At 47.2% G+C, this 21,767-nt stretch overlaps 1 protein-coding gene across 1 annotated transcript in view; it reads right to left on the bottom strand.

Moving 5' to 3' along the window:
• Window positions 1-21,767, bottom strand: part of LOC126170534 (TNF receptor-associated factor 4) — a 602,024-nt gene that overhangs the window by 279,665 nt on the left and 300,592 nt on the right. Inside the window, exon 2 of the mRNA XM_049920733.1 lies at window positions 12,975-13,044. Within this exon, the coding sequence (XP_049776690.1) occupies window positions 12,975-13,044 (70 nt within the window). The remainder of the gene's footprint in view (window positions 1-12,974; window positions 13,045-21,767) is intronic.

Below are 21,767 nucleotides of genomic sequence, written 5' to 3'. Positions count from 1 at the left end.
CCAACCACCTCTGGCCGTAATAACGACGTTGATACGCCTGGGCATTGAGTCAAACAGAGCTTGGATGGCGTGTACAGGTACAGCTATCCATGCAGCTTCAACACAATACCACAGTTCATCAAGAGTAGTGACCGGCGTATTGTGACGAGCCAATTGCTCGGCCACCATTGACCAGACGTTTTCAATTGGTGAGAGATCTGGAGAACGTGCTGCCCAGGGCAGCAGTCGAACATTTTCTGTATCCAGAAAGGCCCGTACAGGACCGACAACGTGCGGTCGTGCATTATCCTGCTGAAATGAAGGGTTTCGCAAGGATCGAATCAAGGGTAGAGTCACGGGTCGTAACACATCTGAAATGTAACGTCCACTGTTCAAAGTGCCGTCAATGCGAACAAGAGGTGACCGAGACGTGAAACCAATGGCATCCCATACTATCACGTCGGGTGATGTGCCAGTATGGTGATGACGAATCGAATACACGCTTCCAATGTGCGTTCATCACGATGTCGCCAAACACGGATGCGACCATCATGATGCTGTAAACAGAACCTGGATTCATCCGACACAATGACGTTTTGCCATTTGTGCACCCAGGTTCCTCGTTGGGTACACCATCGCAGGCGCTCCTGTGTGTGATGCAGCGTCAAGGGTAACCGCAGCCATGGTCTCCGAGCTGATAGTCCAAGCTGCTGCAAACGTCATCGAACTGTTCGTGCAGATGGTTGTTGTCTTGCAAACGTCCCCATCTGTTGACTCAGGGATCGAGACGTGGCTGCACGATCCACTACAGCCATGCGGATAAGATGCCTGTCAGCTCAACTGCTGGTGATACGAGGCCATTGGGATCCAGCACGGCGTTCCGTATTACCCTCCTGAACCGACTGATTCCATATTCTGCTAACAGTCATTGGATCTCGACCAACGCGAGCAGCAATGTCGCGATACGATAAACCGCAATCGCGATAGGGTACAATACGACCTTTATCAAAGTCGGAAATGTGATGGTAGACATTTATCCTCCTTACACGAGGCATTACAACAACGTTTCACCAGGCAACGCCGGTCAACTGCTGTTTGTGTATGAGAAATAGGTTGGAAACTTTCCTCATGCCAACACGTTGTAGGTGTCGGCACCGGCGCCAATCTTGTGTGAAGGCTCTGAAAAACTAAACATTTGCATATCACAGCATCTTGTTCCTGTCGGTTAAATTTCGCGTCTGTAGCACGTCATCTTCGTGGTGTAGCAATTTTAATGGACAGTAGTGTATAATGATTCCTAATGGGATGCGTAAAACTGTGGAGGCGTTGTCGTACTGAGGAAATGGAGATATTTATCTGACGTCCAAAAGGGCGTGACTAGTGGCTTTTGGGCTAATGGCGGAATCATTTGCGAACCGGTAAGTTTGTAATCTATTCGCTTGCCGCCGTGGTTAATGTATACCATGCGTGGCAAAATGGCGCTATCCAAAACCGTCGCCCAGGCAACTGTGAAGCACCACAGGCCATAGATGACATGAGTGAAATACGGCTGCGGAGATGTGTACTGGCGAATAGAAGTGCAACTATTGAGCAACTGGCCGCCCAGAAGAACCAAGAGGCTACCAAGTCTTCTAAACGACCTTTTAGCGAATGTTGCCGAATACGGGTCTCCGTAACAGGCGCCTGGTTCATGCACCCAGGCTGATTGCTGTTCAACGGCGAAGAAGGCTGGAATTTGTATGCCAGGCCCACAACTTGGACGTCCACTGAGTGGCGGAAGATGGCCTTTACAGAGGAATCTTGTTTTACGCTCCATCGGACAGATAATCATCGGCTGCGGCGTGAACCACTGAATGCAAATACCTTGCAACAATCGTGGGAAGGATCCAGGCCGGAGAAGGAAATGTTATGGTCTGGGCAATTTTTCGTGGCATTCTCTGGGTGATCTCATCATTCTAGAAGGCGCAGTAGATGACCACAATTGCGCATCTACCCTTGGCGGCGATGTCCACTCCCACAAGCTGAATGTTCTTCCTCGGCACGATGGCATCTACCAACAGAACAATGCAACGTGTCGAGAATCTGTGGGACCACCTCGATCGGACTGTATGCGCCATTTGACCTCAAGCGAGAAACCTAGCTCAGCTGGCCACGGTCCTAGAGTCGGTACATTCCAGAAGCTAAGAGACAATCTTCCTGCAACTTTCAAGCAGTAAAAGGTAGTTATTCAAATTTTTCACAGATGGTCGCATTAATGTGACTGGACAAAGATGTCACTAAATCCGCCCAAAGATATAAACAACCATGCATGTGCATCACCTATTAGACGGATGGGGTCCGACAGCCGAACATTTCCAGTCATTCCACCAGGAAGGAGGTACATGGCTCGTGTTGTCTTTATCTCAACCATGCCTAGACGGTCAATACCACGGTTCGATCGGATCCGCATTGTTACTTTGTGCCAGGAAGGGCTCTCAACAAGGAAAGTGTCCAACGTCTCGGAGATGTAAACAACCATGCATGAGCAGCGCCTATTAGACGGAGGGGGTCTGACAGCCGAACAGTTCCAGTCATTCCACCAGGAAGGAGGTACATGCCTAGTGTTGTCTGTAGCTCTACCATGCCTAGACGGTCAATACCGCGGTTCGATCGCATCAGCATTGTTACTTTGTGCCAGGAAGGGCTCTCAATAAGGCGTCTCGGAGTGAACCAAAGCGATGTTGTTCGAACATGGAGGAGATACAGAGGGACAGGAACTGTCGATGACATGCCTCGCTCAGGCCGCCCAAGGACTACTGCAGTGGACGACCGCTACCAACGGTGTATGGCTCGGAGGAACCCTGACAGCAACCCCACCATGTTGAATAATGCTTTTCGTGCAGCCACTCGACGTCGTGTTACGACTCAAACTATGCGCAATAGACTGCATGATGCGCAACTTTACTCCCGGCGTCCATGGCGAGGTCCATCTTTGCAACCACGACACCATGCATTTCGGTACAGATGGGCCCAACAACATGCCGAATGGACCGCTTAGGACTGGCACCAGGTTCTCTTCACCGATGAGGGTCGCATGTGCCTTCAACCAGACGATCGTTTGGAGGCAACCCGGTCAAGTTGAACACCTTAGACTGTCCAGCGAGTGCAGCAAGGTGGATGTTCCCTGGTGTTTTGGGGTGGCATTATGTGGGGCCGAAGCACGCCGTTGGTGGTAACAGAAGGCGCCGCAATGGCTGTACGATACGTGAATGCCATCCTCCGACCGATAGTGCAACCATATCGGCAGCATATTGGCGAGGAATTCGTCTTCATGGACGACAATTTGCGCCCCCATCGTGCACATCTTGTGAATGACTTCCGTCGGGATAACGACATTGCTCGACTAGAGTGGCCAGCATGTTCTCCAGACATGAACCCTATCGAACATGCCTGGGATAGATTGGAAAGGGCTGTTTATTAGAGACGTGACTGACCAACCACTCTGAGGGATCTAAACCGAATCGCCGCTGAGGAGCGGGAGAATCTGCACCAACAGTGCCTTGATGAACTTGTGGATAATATGCCACGAGGAATACAGGCATGCATCAATGCAAGAGGACGTGCTATTGGGTATTAGAGGCACAGCAATCTGGACCACCACTTCCGAAGGTCTCGCTGTACGGTGTTACAACATGGTTCAAAATTGTTCACATGGCTCTGAGCACTATGAGACAACATCTGAGGTCATCAGTCCCCTACAACTTAAAACTACTTAAACCTTACTAACCTAAGGACATCACACACATCCATGCCCGAGGCAGGATTCGAACCTGCGACCGTAGCGGTCGCGCGGTTCCAGACTGAAGCGCCTAGAACCACTCGACCAGGAACAACATGCAATGTATGGTTTTCATGAGCAATAAAAAGGGCGGAAATGTTGATCTCTATCCCAAATTCAGGTACACGTTCCGGAACTCTCGGATCCGAGGTAATGTAAAACTTTTTTTGATGTGTGTATGTTATGGGCGGTCGAAGGGAAGATACTCAGATATTAGAGGTTACTAACATCGACGATAAGCATCACAGCAGAAGACCTGAAATGGCTTCAGGACGTCTTTCACCATTCTCGCCATTTGTCCGACGTGTACACTGCTTTACATTTGAGGAGTTGAGTATGAAGTATATTAAATGTGTAGCCGTGCACTGAAGTCACGGAATAGCGCTATGCACATATACAATTGGGGGTAGTACCGCGTACACAACGTACAAAAGGACAGTACACTGGCGGAGCTGTCGTACCTACTCAGGTGATTTATGTGAAAAGGTTTCTAACGAGATTATAGCCCCCCGACGAGAATTAACAGACTTTGGACGAGGATTGTTAGTTGGAGCTACATGCATGTGACATTCAGTTTCCGAAATCTTTAGGAATTCAATATTCCGAGATCCATAGTGTGAAGAAGGTGCCGGCATACCAGATTTCAGGCGTCACCTCTCACCACGGACAACGCAGTGGGCGATGACCTTCAGTTGACGTCAGAGAGGAGCGATGTTTGCATAGGATTGTCCGTTCTAACATAAAAGGAACACTGCCTGGAGTAACCGCAGAAGTCAATGTGGGATGTACGACGAACGTATCCGTCAGCACTGAGCGGCGGAATTTGGGGATAATAGACTATGGAAGCAGAATGCATTTGCTAACAGCACAACATCGCCTGTAGCGCCTCTCCTGGGCTCGTGACAATATCGGTTTGCAACTCGACGACTGGAAAACCGTGACCTATTCATATGAGTCCCGATTTCATAGTTAAGAGCTGATGGTAGGGCTCGGGTGTGACGCAGACTCCCCGTTGCCATGGACCCATATTGTCAACAAGAAACTGTGTAAGCTGGTGGTGGCCCCATAATAGTGTGGTCTATGTTTACATGGAACGAACTGGATTCTCTGGTCCAACTGAACTGTTTGGAGACCATATGCAGACAGTCATGGACTTCATGTTCCGAAACAAGGATGGGATTTTTATAGATGACAATGCGGTGTATCACTGAGTCACAAATGTTCGCCATTGATTTGGAAGACATTCTGGAGAATTCGAGAGAATTATTTGGCCATCCAGATCGTCCGACATGAATCCCATCGAACATAATCCGAGAGGTCAGTTCTTGCATAAACTCCTGCACCGGCAACGTTTTCGCCATTTTTGACGGCTATAGGGGCAGTACGGCTCAGTATTTCTGCAGGGGACGTCTGAAGACTTGTTACGTCGATGCCACATCGAGTTGTTGCGCTACGCCGAGCAAAAGGGGGTCCGACACGGAGGTATCCCGTAACTTTTGTCATCTCAGTGTATGGGTGTGGTATTCGCCTTAGCCACAAGCTAAAAGCGCTGCATTCCACATCGCGGCGCTACATAGTACCACACACAACGCGCTTTCAGAGACAGAATGGCGGCCGCCTAAGGATTGGCCGCTCTATAGAATGTATAGGCTCTCTGAGGCTGGGGCGTCGTGCGCATCGTCCGTCGGTGAATCGTGTAAACTGTCTTTAGTGAATCAACGTATTTTAACTGTTCGTGCCCCCTGTTTTCAGAGACAGAGGTTGGGACCAACCTAGCATTCACCAAAATAAGCGTGGAAAACAGCATAAAACTAAGGCTAGCCTGTATACGTGTCCAACCATCGTTAATCCGCCTCGAGGATTTGATCCCTAGGTGGAAAACCTGTCTTGCAAGTCAAGGCACTGCTCATAATGCTGTAAGAGGAAATCTAAAGTATTGCTTCTTAATAATATTCCGTGTTGTGTGTTAATAAATTATTGCCTCCTTGCAAATAATTTTTGTCTTGCCATAATTTGAAAGGATACCACAAGTGAAAAACACTCAAGTTGTTTTGATTGTGCTAAACATAAATATTTCAAGAGCCAAATCAAATCTTCGGGCTACCAAGTCAAACACAAGCCTACATTATGAACAGATATGAAACGTTTTAAACTATATTTTCCAGCCTCAGGTCACACAAATTAAGTCATCACGATTTGAGTAAGTCACATAGTAACTCATCAAAGTGCTATTCGTCAAGTTGTGAAGAATTACAATACTGGTTGTCGCCTGAGGCTAAAAATTAGAATGAAAGTTAAGTTTTGCTCAGACGTGTTACTGTGTAGCATATTCAGATCATCTGATGATAACTTGCGCAGGCCTAGAAACGGGCTATGATGATATTTTTATTACATGTGCCTGAAAAATACAATGAAACATATCGCTTGCAAGACGTTCGCTGGGGTCTCCTAAGGCAACATGTACAGTCTGTACAAAAAGATGAACTTGCATTTTGTGTTGTCTGTGGCTGTTGCTGTATTTATAACCTTAACGAGAGGGTATTTTGGATACCAAAAGTCATCCTACACAATTTCAGTAAGTCTTCATTGTCTTTGTTCTGTCTTGTGTACACTACTGGTTGATTGCAGTGTCACGAAGGCGACGTATTACAAATATCAATCGACATGAAGTATGCTAACATGACGTATGCTACAAGTTAGATATGCGCGAATGATTAGCATTTCAGCGCAACCACAACAAATAGTTAGGAGTGAAGCGGATCAGCATTCTGTAAACAGGGTGATTCAGCAGCTCCTATCAATGTCGTTTTATGCAACCCGCAATGTTAAATCAGGCCTTCAAAAGCCACACGTGAGGTTTTCAAATTCTGTCGCTCGCTACGCGTAGACTATTAATCCCACAAGATGAATGAACAATGCCTTTTTGCAGGGAATTTAGTGTAGTTAAATTTTGTACTGCATATGTTTTCGCTGGAGGCCAGTTTTCGGGGCGTTCAAGAAAAATGTACAAAAGTGAACTTCGAACGCAACTACACTCCACTCCCATGCTCATCCAACACAAGTCACGATTTTGTAGTATGTTGTTCGTGGCACTCCTTTCTACCACTCTACGATAATTTCCGACTACACGAACTATTCCATATATTTGACCTTTTTGGTCTGTTGATTGGTCTGTTAGCTCACCAGCTGTTCCGTTAATATTTTAATAATTTAATTTAAACGTGCCGGTGAGTGTAATGAAAAAAGAACGACTTTGGTAAACGTTAGCTAAAACTAATTATGTTCGCAATTCCATCCAGACTTAAGCCTTAGAAGCACAATAGTTTCGTAATCAGAAGACCTGATGAATACAACGATGTAATAGTTTATGTTCTGCTGTTAAAATTCACAAACTTTTTAAGCAAAACTTACACAAGCGTCAATTTTTACACTTCGGAAGTGCTCGACCGAGGTAGTGGCGTAATAAAGCCAGTCAATGAAGACTGAAAAAAACGGTCGAGTGTCGGAGACAGTTCTTACAACGGTAACATTTTGCAGAGTGGTAGGAGGGAATGCCGTGGACGACACCCCAGTAATCCTGACCGGTAGGGGGCAGAGTGTGAGAGTCAGGGTGCATTTGGAAGTCACTCTTGTGCGTTTTTCTTGATTAATTTGAGAACTACGGCCTCTAGCGGGGACGTATTCCAGCAAAAAATTTAACGACGTTAAATTTCCTACAAAAAGTCCCGTTCATTTTTTCCGTAGGACTAATAATTTGCGCATAGGGACCCAGAGAACATGGAAATCTCGCACCTGGCGAGATATACACTGCAGGTTGCATAAAACGACAGCGTTAGGGGCATGTGAATCATCCTGTATAAGGTAAGATTACTCACCGGATGTCTCATTAAAAAACAGTGTTCGAATGTTGGTTGTTTTGGGAGAAGATTGTGTTCTCGTGTAAGGAGGAGAAACGTCTCCACAAGTACGTGTCGGAATTAAGTGAGGCTTTTGGGGCCTTCTTTCTGCGATATTGTTGGTTCTATTGGTCAGCATCCCTCGACTGTCCTGCAGATACGGATTCGGTGGATTCAGGATGGTCATACTCGACGCCATACAGGATCTCAGTGGTCCTAAGCGACTAGCGCCCGAGTGGACAGGCATACTGCTTGCTTAGGCACAGAATAGTACACCCACATCACGGACGTTTAGCGAAGAAATGAGCTTGTTTGCAGCAAGACACGTATCCATACCAACAGTGCGACGATACCTGGAGCACCACGAACTGTCAGCGCTATGACCATTGTTGCGTCTTGGTCTGATGTAGCAGCAGAGAGAGGCGCCCACTGACAGCACTGGACACTGGAGTGCCACCATGCCTTCTTTCCAGGCAACTTGTACAACATACTTGTGTGCGGATGCTACGAGCAGAACGAACATTGCCATATTACGTTCTTCATCGTCACTCAGGCACAGCACATAGCATGATGGTGGGGGTTGCCACTGTGTACACAACGCAGTCAGCCCTGATTGGCATAATCGTCAGAGTGAACAGCAGCTGTTATATTTTTGACGTGTTAAGGTCGATAGTTGTGTCTTATCCTCGAGTTGTCTGTAACAATGTCTTTCATCAAGATAACACAAGACCACAAGTTGCTCATACTGTCATGACCTACCTCGTGTTCTTGGCCAGTACGTTCCCCATATAGGTCTCATCCATTCAAGATATCAGTCATGGCCGACTCGCTAGAAGCTGGCACAGTACCACTCGCCAGTCACAACAGTTGGTTAACTTTGCAGGGAGTGTTTAAGCAGCATGGAATGACGAACGCAGGTCTCTTATCAAAATTCAGTTCTACTCGACGCCCAGCCAGGGTACACGCGTCGCTGCTGGCAGAGATGGCAGCCCTTCATACTGCAATATACTTCGCACCATTCTACCGCCAAATCACCTGGAAATACAATCCTGTATCCTTCCTACTGTACGAGGTGCATTCAAGTTCTAAGGCCTCCGATTTTTTTTTAATTAACTACTCACCCGGAATCGATGAAACTGGCGTTACTTCTCGACGTAATCCCCCTGCAGACGTACACATTTTTCACAACGCTGACGCCATGATTCAATGGCAGCGGCAAAGGCTTCTTTAGGAGTCTATTTTGACCACTGGAAAATCGCTGAGGCAATAGCAGCACGGCTGGTGAATGTGCGGGCACAGAGAGTGTCTTTCATTGTTGGAAAAAGCAAAAAGCCAAAAGTCACTAGGAGCCAGGTCAGGTGAGTAGGGAGCATAAGGAATCACTTCAAAGTTATCACGAAGAAACTGTTGCGTAACGTTAGCTCGATGTGCAGGTGCGTTGTCTTGGTGAAACAGCACACGCGCAGCCCTTCTCGGACGTTTTTGTTGCAGTGCAGGAAGGAATTTGTTCTTCAAAACATTTTCGTAGGATGCACCTGTTACCGTAGTGCCCTTTGGAACGCAATGGGTAAGGATTACGCCCTCGCTGTCGCAGAACATGGACACCATCATTTTTTTCAGCATTGGCGGTTACCCGAAATTTTTTTGGTGGCGGAGAACCTGTGTGCTTCCATTGAGCTGACTGGCGTTTTGTTTCTGGATTGAAAAATGGCATCCACGTCTCATCCATCGTCACAACCGACGAAAAGAAAGTCCCATTCATGCTGTCGTTGCGCGTCAACATTGCTTGGCAACATGCCACACGGGCAGCCATGTGGTCGTCCGTCAGCATTCGTGGCATCCACCTGGATGACACTTTTCGCATTTTCAGGTCGTCAAGCAGGATTGTGTGCACAGAACCCACAGAAATGCCAACTCTGGAGGCGATCTGCTCAACAGTCATTCGGCGATCCCCCAAAACAATTCTCTCCACTTTCTCGATCATGTCGTCAGACCGGCTTGTACGAGCCCGAGGTTGTTTCGGTTTGTTGTCACACGATGTTCTGCCTTCATTAAACTGTCGCACCCACGAACGCACTTTCGACACATCCACAACTCCATCACCACATGTCTCCTTCAACTGTCGATTAATTTCAATTGGTTTCACACCACGCAAATTCAGAAAACGAATGATTGCACGCTTTTCAAGTAAGGAAAACGTTGCCATTTTAAGTATTTAAAACAGTTCTCATTCTCTCCGCTGGCGGTAAAATTCCATCTGCCGTACGGTGCTGCCATCTCTGGGACGTATTGATAATGAACGCGGCCTCATTTTAAAACAATGCGCATGTTTCTATATCTTTCCAGTCCGGAGAAAAAAAATCTGAGGCCTTAGAACTTGAATGCACCTCGTAATGTAAGAGAAGTAATGCCTACAAATGTTTTTGTGAAAACTTCTGCACCCCCTTAAATAATCCTCAAATCTTGATTCTTGTCTACATACACTGCCGGAAAAAATTTGTACACTTGGAAAGACGACGTCGATTTTTAGTCGATGACTTCATATGCCACCTGGAGTTGTAGATGTACTGAAGATGGTTCAATGTCCACCGCCAACATATAGCGTAGTCGCACAGCTACCAGAGCGCCATCGGTGTCTATATTTCAATCGCCATCTGTGTCTACCCTTTAATAGGGAATGCTCACAGCCAGAAGGCTCACTGTACCGCAAACTTGTGAACCAAGCAGGCAGCCATGCCACAGAGACACACTAGTGCTTCCAGCAGCCAACTGAGCGAATATAAATGGGTCCAATTGTGGCCTTCCAAGTGGCGGGATGGTCCTAAGGGAGAAATGCCAAACAATTTGGACGTGTTGCGGCAGTTGTGCTACAATACCGGTATGAGTGGTCAAGTGAACATTCTCACGACCGTAGAAGAGATTCTGGATGTCAACGCAGCACAGACGCCGTCCAACATCTTCGTAATGTAAAGGACAGCAGTGACAGATCGTAAAACTACCATAGCCCAGACATGTCAACAAGAACTGATGCGAACCAGTTATTATCAGTGGAACTATGGGCACGCTCACGTGTACTCCGTCTTCCACTCACGCCACAGCATCAACATGCACAGCTCGATTGGTGCCAGCAGCGTATCATTTCAAAGAAGGAATGACGCGCCATAATCTTCAGCAATGAAAGAAAGCACTCTGCCTGCACCCAATTGATTGTCCTTCGCGCGTACGACGTAGACCTATTGAGCGTTGTGTCATAGAGAGCATTCATCCAAGACACATTCGGCCCATCCCAGGCCTTATGGTCTGGGATGCGATACGTTCACCTTTGGTGTTTCTGAAGGGGACGCTAACCAGATCTCGGTAAGTGCAGAATGTTGTTAGACCGTTCCTTTCACCGTTAATGCAACACGGAGATGATGTGTTGTTCCAACAAGACAGTGCTCGTCCACACGTTGTCTTTGAAACTCAGCGTTCTCTGCAAAACGTGCAGCAACTTCCCTGGCCAGAACAATGCTCGGACTTGTCCCAATCGAGCACGTGTGGTATATGACGGGACGAGAAGTGATTCCTGCGACTCGTCAACCAACTTCTCTTAGAGAGCTATGTGGACAGGTCGAGTAGGTGTGGCATAAAGTATCCCAGAACAGTATTCGGGATCTGTACGATCGACTGGATGCCAGAGTCAGCTTCTACATTGCCGCCCGTGGAGGCTACGTCAAGTGCTGATGTGTTTCAGCATGGTCCGATGCCTGGTACCTAAGAGTAGCTTGTGGTATTAATCTGCAAATGTAATCATTTCCTGCACGCCATATGCACTGTTGCAACAATAAATCTTGAGTGATTTGGAAACCTGTAAAATAATGTACTTTTTCTCCGCTAGTGTAGTTGCAAGCGTTTGCTGCTAGAGGGCTACGAATTGTTCCGTACAACATGGCGGCTTGTAGCGTAACTACGTCGGCGTGTGAAAAACAGCGTGCTATAATCGATTTGAAACTTCCTGGCAGATTAAATCTGTGTGCCCGACTGAGACTCGAACTCGGGACCTTTGCCTTTTGCGGGAAAGTGCTCTACCATCTGAGCTACCCAAGCACGACTAACGACCCGCCTCGTCTCCTACCTTCCAAACTTCACAGAAGCTCTTCTGCGAACCTTGCAGAGCTAGCACTCCTGGAAAAAAGGATATTGCGGAGACATGGCTTAGAAACAGCCTGGGGGATGTTTCCAGAATGACATTTTTTTTCTGTGAAGTTTGGGAGGTAGGATACGAGGTACTGCTAGAATTGAAGCTTTGACGCGGGACCGGCCGCGGTGGCCGTGCGGTTCTAGGCGCTGCAGTCCGGAACCGCGAGACTGCTACGGTCGCAGGTTCGAATCCTGCCTCGGGCATGGATGTGTGTGATGTCCTTAGGTTAGTTAGGTTTAAGTAGTTCTAAGTTCTAGGGGACTGATGACCTAAGATGTTAAGTCCCATAGTGCTCAGAGCCATTTGAACCATTTGAGGCGGGTCGTGAGTCATGCTTGGGTAGCTCAGATGTTAGAGCACTTGTCCACGAAAGCCAAAGGTCCGGAGTTCGACTCTCGATCCGGCACACAGTTTTAATCTGCCAGGAAGTTTCATATCAGCGCACATACGGCTGCAGAGTGTAAATCTCATTCTGAATATAATCGAGTTCCTAATTCGAAGATTTAGTTCACACGTGGAGCATCCTCTCTTTCAGCATGACGATGTTCTACGACACACGAGCGCTGCGACATCTACATCAATCCGATGCCTTGGGTTCACCGTCATTGATCAACCTCCATACAGTCTCGACCTGCTCCTATCCGATTTTCATCTGTATCCAAAACAAAGAATCCCTTCGAGGACTTCTCTTTGATAGTGATAAAGCGGTGTAAGCGGAGGTGAGGTTGCGGGTCAATCAACACTGTATAGTGGCGATATCAACAGACTGGTCTCTCGCCGGGAGAAATGTGTTCGTCGCCGGGGCGTACATTGCGAAATAAACATGTAGTCACGAAGAATAAAGACATAGGATGCTAATAAAGTCTGCTTTATTTAAAAAAAGAAAAAAAGCTTTAAGAGTTTTCACATAAAAATTAGGAGGCATTACTTTTCAGTACGCCTACGTAATTGCACAGTACGTAAAATTTAGTTATTTCGTACCCTACGTGGTGACGGTTTTCATGGCCAGCAGTGTGCGTGGCGTATCCGGCCGGGAAACGTAACGGCGCGGCCACAGTGAAGCGAGGAAGGCAGAGCAGGTATGTGAGCCTAGTGCACTCACCTCGGCATAGTCGGCGGCAGGCTGCGACCCCAGGCCCGGCGCCGGTTGCTGGCAGGTGTAGATGCCGGCCCTGTAACACGGAGCGGAGACTGTGAGCAGCTGCGTTCTACTGTGCACACCACGCAGCTGCCGCCAGAACTGCCGACGCCACAGCGCTGAGCCACTCCACTAGTAAGGCTCTCGCCGTCACCCACACGGCTCCTTAGCGGCCGTTGGCTGAAGGCACTCTGGCTGCCCACGTCATTCGGTTGCCGCTACTTTGACAGCTAATAACGCTTCATAAAGAGTAGGCATTCCATCAGAATTATTGAGATTTTGGGGAGAACATTTCGTGACCAAACTATTCTACCTTGTATCCACGATATATGAGATAGGTGAAATGCGCACAGACTTTCAGAAGACAATTCGTCCATTTCCAAAGAAGGCTGGAGCTGACAGTTGTGAATATTACCAAACTATCAGGATAATGAATCTTGGCTGCAAAATGATCTGCTATATATATAAAATTAAGAGTGTATGTGTGTATGTCTGCGATCTCCTCTTAAACCGCTGGGGCGAATTCAACGATATTGGGCACACAAACAGCACAGCATCAGCTCTATGGGATTTATAACCTCCTAACTACAATGGGAGTGGAGATAAGAGCCCCTGGCGTGTAGACTGCCCTGCACAATAGGCATGTTGTATAGGAACAGTATCTATCTGCAGCCAAATCATCCTGTTTTGCAGGGCAACCTACATGTCAGGAGCAAGAAACAGTTTTCAGGGCCCCAACATGTAAGCTGTCCTGCATGACAGGTGTGTTGTGTTTGCATGGTAGGCTGTACATCAGGTTCAAATAACTGATTTCAAGCACCTGATTTGTAGCCTGCCCTGCATTACTCCTTTATTGAACTGTTTTGCAGGGGTTACCCTTGCCAATGAGCATGGCTGGGGGTAGATTGAGATGGACAGAGGAGAGATAGACAGTGTGAGAGGGAGGAGGAGATAGAGAGGGGTGAAGGAGCAAATGCATTGGACAGGTGGAAGGTGTAGAGGGGCAGTGGGCAGGTTGAAAAGAAAGAGGGGGATGCAGAGATGGTAAGAGAGAAGATGAGGAGGATGTGGTCAGAGGAAGGATGTGGAAGAAATGGGCAAAGAATGGGGGAGGAGAAGGTGAAGAGTCAGAGGAAGTGTAGAGGAGGAGGTAGATATAGGTGGGAGGATGAGGTGGATTAAGAGAGGGGCAAGAGGGGAGCCCAGAGAGGGGAAGGAGGCAGTGTGTTCACTACGTGTGTTGATCTCATTTATAGAGAAGGCTTGGGGATATGGCTAAAAACATTATAAAGTACAGTAAAATGGAAAGACTGATAGAGCCCAACCTCAGGGAAGATCAGACTGGGTAGGAAATATAGGAAGAAAAGTAGGAACACATGTTGCACTACTGACCCTATAACTTATCTTAGAAAATAGATTGAAGAAAGCCACACCTACTTTTATTCAAGGACTATTTTTTTAGGTCACTACTGACATTGCTGTCCACACGGAAAGTGAGGAAGAATTACAGAACCTATTGAATGAAATGAACCGTCTATTGATCATAGAATATGGATTGAGAGTGAACCAAGGAAAGACATAAGTATTGAGAAGTAACGGGAAGGTTCTTTGCGTCAAATTCAACATCAAATTTGGGGACCAAGTAATAAATAAAGCGAAGCAATACTGCTACCTTGGAGGCAAAAGAAAGCACGGCAGACGTTGCACGTAGAAAGAAGCAAACTAGTTCAGGCAAAGAAGGGCTTCCTCGCAAAAAGAAGTCAACTGGTATCAATTGTAGGCCGTAATATGAGAAATTAATAGCTGAGAAAATGTGTGTGTGTGTAGCACAGAATTGTATGGAAGTCAATCGTTGACAATGGCAGAACTGGAAGAGAAGAGACTAACTACATGAGGTATGGTACCATAGAAGGGTGCTGAAAATAATGGACTGATTAGAAATGAGTTTCTCACAAAATGAAGTGATAAAAGATACACGTTGGGAACATTAACTAGAGGAAGTGACGCTGTATGCATGTTTTGTATTACGAGAACGCTGAAAATTGTGAGTCGAACTATTCAACTGCAACAACCAAATGCTCTAATACTATCTATGCTACTATGTAACGACAGGTCGTTGTTACCAAAAATCTGGAATAGTTCTTGACCATTTACTTCACACTTTTACACAATACTCCAATAAGTATTTGGACGGGCGTAGGCTACATTTTTAAATATACGAGTATACCGTATACAAACATATACCGTTTAAAGGGAAAACGCCTGTTAGCGAAAATCTCGGAAAGTTCTTGACCTGTTTACTTCAAATTTTTACACTTTTCTATTTACGTTTGGATGGATATAGGCTATACATGTTCTTAATATACACACTATATAAATGTACATATTACATACAATAAGAGATACGATGTTAGCAAAAATCTCTAAAAGTTCTTGACCAAATTACACTCCTGGAAATGTAAAAAAGTACACATTGACACCGGTGTGTCAGACCCACCATACTTGCTCCGGACACTGCGAGAGGGCTGTACAAGCAATGAGCACACGCACGGCACAGCGGACACACCAGGAACCGCGGTGTTGGCCGTCGAATGGCGCTAGCTGCGCAGCATTTGTGCACCGCCGCCGTCAGTGTCAGCCAGTTTGCCGTGGCATACGGAGCTCCATCGCAGTCTTTAACACTGGTAGCATGCCGCGACAGCGTGGACGTGAACCGTATGTGCAGTTGACGGACTTTGAGCGAGGGCGTATAGTGGGCATGCGGGAGGCCGGGTGGACGTACCGCCGAATTGCTCAACACGTGGGGCGTGAGGTCTCCACAGTACATCGATGTTGTCGCCAGTGGTCGGCGGAAGGTGCACGTGCCCGTCGACCTGGGACCGGACCGCAGCGACGCACGGATGCACGCCAAGACCGTAGGATCCTACGCAGTGCCGTAGGGGACCGCACCGCCACTTCCCAGCAAATTAGGGACACTGTTGCTCCTGGGGTATCGGCGAGGACCATTCGCAACAGTCTCCATGAAGCTGGGCTACGGTCCCGCACACCGTTAGGCCGTCTTCCGCTCACGCCCCAACATCGTGCAGCCCGCCTCCAGTGGTGTCGCGACAGGCGTGAATGGAGGGACGAATGGAGACGTGTCGTCTTCAGCGATGAGAGTCGCTTCTGCCTTGGTGCCAATGATGGTCGTATGCGTGTTTGGCGCCGTGCAGGTGAGCGCCACAATCAGGACTGCATACGACCGAGGCACACAGGGCCAACACCCGGCATCATGGTGTGGGGAGCGATCTCCTACACTGGCCGTACACCACTGGTGATCGTCGAGGGGACACTGAATAGTGCACGGTACATCCAAACCGTCATCGAACCCATCGTTCTACCATTCCTAGACCGGCAAGGGAACTTGCTGTTCCAACAGGACAATGCACGTCCGCATGTATCCCGTGCCACCCAACGTGCTCTAGAAGGTGTAAGTCAACTACCCTGGCCAGCAAGATCTCCGGATCTGTCCCCCATTGAGCATGTTTGGGACTGGATGAAGCGTCGTCTCACGCGGTCTGCACGTCCAGCACGAACGCTGGTCCAACGGAGGCGCCAGGTGGAAATGGCATGGCAAGCCGTTCCACAGGACTACATCCAGCATCTCTACGATCGTCTCCATGGGAGAATAGCAGCCTGCATTGCTGCGAAAGGTGGATATACACTGTACTAGTGCCGACATTGTGCATGCTCTGTTGCCAGTGTCTATGTGCCTGTGGTTCTGTCAGTGTGATCATGTGATGTATCTGACCCCAGGAATGTGTCAATAAAGTTTCCCCTTCCTGGGACAATTAATTCACGGTGTTCTTATTTCAATTTCCAGGAGTGTACTTCAAATTTTTACAGAACTCTCTAATAACCATTCATGTGGACATAAGCCATATATATTTTTTAAACAACAATGAACAGGTTATCTGTTAAAAGAGACTGCGAGGAAGAAGATTTTGTGATTTTCTTTGCTGTGAATATGCGGTCTTTTTTCTTTCTCACAATCAGTTTTATGAATTTTTTTCTCCCATCCATTGTGTATATATATATATATATACATATATATATAAATGCAAAACGGTTGTATTTATTGTTTATAAGCTTATGATTAGAACAATGCTACGGAATCTGAATTTTCAATGGGAATGAACAAGGCTCCAAATCAGAGAGATTGGAAGAGTAAATGGACAGAAAACGGGTGGGGGGGGGGGGGGGGAGAGGTGAGGGAACGAAATGGACACAGAGAAGGGAGGGAGGAGTAGGAGGACTGAGAGAGAAGAGGAGGAGATGGAGACTGTGAAAGGAGATGGACAGAGCGAGGGGGAAAGAGGTGCAGGACAGAGAGAGGGAGAGGATGAGTACGTCGACAAAGAGTGAGTAGGCGGAGATGGGCAGACAAAGGGGGGAGAAGGCGATTAGGACATATATCCAAATCCTGTTCCTACTTAGCTATTGGAAAGCATTGCGAACTTCGCTATTAATGGTTGTACGAATAGCCATAGAGCATTAGAGAGCGGTTTATATAATGCGACACCACCAACAAATGCTTTTATAAAAATGTAGCGTCGCGTGCCTCCCGTTGTTTTATTTTTCATCTGTTTCATTGTTGTTAGTGCCTCGAATGACATCTTCTTCCCACTTTCACTCAACATTCTAAGGAAATAACATACACTCGTATGGAGCAGCACGTACTCAGGGACGAGATGCGGAGAGACTGCTTCTGCTGCTGCGTGCAGACAGCCGAAGTACAAGCGAGCCATGGCGTTCTACACATAAGTTGCCAGCGACAATGACGTGATACGATGGCGACGACATTAAACGACCAGCGCGAGAGACGTGACTACCTGACGCTGAAGAAAGGGATCAATTCTGTTCACATTCCGCCACGTTCCTCAGTCCTGGAGCCGACTGCAAACGAACCAAACCAAGTGGAGACGTGACCAACATCCGAATGCGTCCGGCACGCCTCAGTCTCCATTTCTATTTCGATCATTCTGCTTTAGTCACGACCAGATGAAGAATTTAACAGCTAATTTACGATACCAAGACAAATTCGTCATATGCAGCTGCCAAAATGATTGCTAAAAACCCGAAGGACCAAAGAATGCTGAATTTGGGCAGAACATATCATCATCAGTATCATCACTTCATCATCACGACATTAAGCTTTCGACAGGTTTATTTTGAAGCCTAATCTTCCTTCCTTTGGGATAAGTTTCATAAAAGAAAAGAAACCAGTTCGATAGAAAATTTTCATCTCGCTATAAGAATCTCCTTGCGAAGCACAAAAAGTAATTGTTGTGAGCAATAGAACGAAATTCTATATTTCTCATTCGCAGAATGTGTATCAGTACATCTTCAACGGGAATAAAAACGCTGACTGACAATGGCACACCGTGGAACAATATATACTTGTGTAGAAACATATGATCGTCTTATTTATACGACCTAAAACAGTCAGTTAAGGAGCCACGCGATATGTAATAGTTCAATACAGACTTAGTTCTCCTGATCGTAAGATAAACAACCATCTTTAAATCTAGGAAAAGTCAAGCGAAACTTATCAGCAACAGTCCGTGATAATTCGTCCCGTATACCGGGTGATCAAAAAGTCAGTATAAATTTGAAAACTTAATAAACCACGGAATAATGTAGATAAAGAGGTAAAAATTGACACACATGCTTGGAATGACAAGGGGTTTTATTAGAACAAAAACAAAACAAAGTTCACAAAATGTCCGACAGATGGCGATGGACAGCAAAACGTCAGTGACTGCGCATGACAATCGTGTATAAAAGGAGCTGTAATGAGAGAGAGAAACAGATGCGCCAGCAGTCGCAGTAAGTTGTCGTTACCTGAAAAGGCGCTTTTAATGAAGCTGTATTATCAGAATGGGGAATGCGCTAGTTCAGCGTTACGATCCTATCGCCATAGAAAGGGGATTCGAACGGGTAAAGGTCCGTTGACAAATGCAGCTGTGGCGAGAATGATTTCGAAGTTCGAAGCCACAGGTTGTTTAGACGATAGACCCCGTAGTGGCCGACCGAGCACAAGGCGTAATCTGCTGAGACAGTTCAGGAAGAAATGGAGACTGTAGCGGGTTCGTCTATGCACGGGGAAGTCCGCGCTCGTGCAGTCGTACGTCGCACCGGCGTTCCATACACTACCTGTTTGGTTGGCACTTAGGCGTACCCTCCGATGCTATCCGTACAAAATCCATTGGCATCATGAACTGTTACCTGGCGATTTAGTGAAGCGGAGGGAATCTGCGGTTTGGACGTTTCAAAAGATGGCGGAAGATGACGATTGGTTGAGTAACGTGTTGTGGACCGAAGAAGCTCATTTCCCGCTCCGAGAGTCTGTCAACGCCCACAACTGCAGAATTTGGGCCACCGAAAATCCTAGAACTGTCGTGGAAACTCCATTGCACGACGAGAAAGTCACGTCATGGGTTGGATTTATCACATCTACCGTTATCGGGCCTTTTTTCTTCGAGGAAATGTGTGATTCTGGTTTTGTAACTGCTACCGTGACGAGTGAGAGGTACGCCGATATGTTACAGAATCGCATCATCCCCAGCCTGGCTGATAAACATCTGCTGGAACGTACGATGTTTATGCAGTATGGCGCTCCACCCCATATTGCTAGACGCGTGAAAGATCTCTTGCGCGCGTCGTTTGGTGATGATCGCGTGCTCAGCCGCCACTTTCTTGGCCTCCCAGGTCCCCAGACGTCAGTTCGTGCGATTATTGGCTTTGGGGTTACCTGAAGTCGCAAGTGTATCGTGATCGACCGACATCTCTTGGGGTGCTGAAAGACAACATCCGACGCCAATGCCTCACCATAACTCCGGACATGCTTTACAGTGCTGTTCACAACATTAGTCCTCGACTACAGCTATTGTTGAGGAACATCATCTTTGCTTTGTCTTACTTTGTTATGCTAATTATTGCTATTCTGATCAGCTGGAGCGCCATCTGTCGGACATTTTTTGAACTTTTGTATTTTTTTGGTTCTAATAAAACCCCATGTCATTCTAAGCATGTGTGTCCATTTGTACCTCTCTATCTACATTATTCCGTGATTTATTCAGTTTTCAAATTTATACTGACTTTTTGATCACCCGGTACTTTTCGTACATCTGAAGATGGTTATTCAACAACTAAAATCGGTTAGCTGACTGATCGTTTATATTGCGAACACGGCCGTTAAATTTTTGTTCTCGATAGAAAGCGGATCTTAGTAAGCAAATCTTCTGCACGCACGGGAACAGGTCTAAAAAGCCAGAGTGAGAATAGTGTTATTTACAAAACTACACTGCCGGGGAAAAAATTAATGCACCCATTACACTTGTTCCGACGGTGCATATGGTGTACAGGAAATGACTACATTTACAGATCACTAGAACAAGCGGTTCCTAGGCACCAAGTGTCGACCTATGCTGAGACACCCAAATTAGTACGTGCAGTAGCCTCCACGGGCAGCAATGCAGGCGCTGACTCCGGCATCCAGTCGGTCGTACAGATAGCGAATACTGTCCTGGGGTACCTTATGTCACGCCTGCTTGACCTGTCCACGCGGACCTGTAAGAGTTGGTTGACGAGTCGCGCGTGTCACTTCTCGTCCCATCATATCCCACACATGATCGATTGGGGACAAGTCCGAGGATCTTGCTGGCCAGGAAAGTAGCTGCACATGTTGCAGAGCACGTCAAGTTTCACAGGAAGTGTGGGGGCGAGCATTATCCTGTTGGAACAACACATCCTGTTGTAAGAACGGAAAAATAACAAGCTGAACACCATTCTGTACGTTCGAGCGCTGATTAGCGTCCCCTCTAGAAACAACGAAGCTGAACAAGGGTTGTGGCTCATCGCACCCCAGACCGCAAGGCCTGATGATGATGATGCTTGGTTTGTGGGGCGCTCAACTGCGTGGTTATCAGCGCCCGTACAATTACCCAATCGTTGCTCAGTCCAATTTCGCCACTTTCCTGGATGATGATGAAATGATGAGGACAACACAAACACCCAGTCATCTCGAGGCAGGTGAAAATCCCTGACCCCGCCGGGAATCGAACCCGGGACCCCGTGCTCGGGAAGCGAGAACGCTACCGCGAGACCACGAGCGGCGGACACCGCAAGGCCTGGGGGTGCCGCCAGTGCATGCTTGCTTTACACGTCTGCACTACACTGAGTCTTCAGTCTGTGAGCATTCCCTATTAAAGAGTAGATACAGATGGCGTACTGGTAGCTATGACACTACACTGTACGTCGGCGGACGACGCTGAAACCATTATCAGTGCATCTACACTCATGCTCATAAATTAAGGGTAATTGCAGAATGTCGTGCCACACAACGTGGCACTACACAAAACTGGCTCTTATAGCATAGGCACATAGGGAACACACACGACACAGATCTGTAAGTCCATGATATCGGTGATAAGTTGAGAAAACTGTCCCGAAACACTAGTGCTACAAAACGCCACTGTTTCCTGCGCATGTACCCCGACATCAGTATGGGATATGATCACCATGCACACGTAGACAGGCCGCACAACGGGTTGGCATACTCTGGATCAGGTGGTCGATCAGCTGCTGGGGTATAGCCTCCCATTCTTGCACCAGTGCCTGTCGGAGCTCCTGAAGTGTCCTAGGGGTTTGAAGACGTGCAGCGATACGTCGATCGAGAGCATCCCAGACGTACTCGATGGGGTTTAGGTCTGGAGA

This window comes from Schistocerca cancellata, chromosome 1 (genome assembly GCF_023864275.1).
Source record: "Schistocerca cancellata isolate TAMUIC-IGC-003103 chromosome 1, iqSchCanc2.1, whole genome shotgun sequence".
In the NCBI taxonomy this organism is placed as follows: domain Eukaryota; kingdom Metazoa; phylum Arthropoda; class Insecta; order Orthoptera; family Acrididae; genus Schistocerca; species Schistocerca cancellata.
Note: the sequence above shows the minus strand (reverse complement) of the source record. Positions and strands in the feature narration are given on the sequence as shown.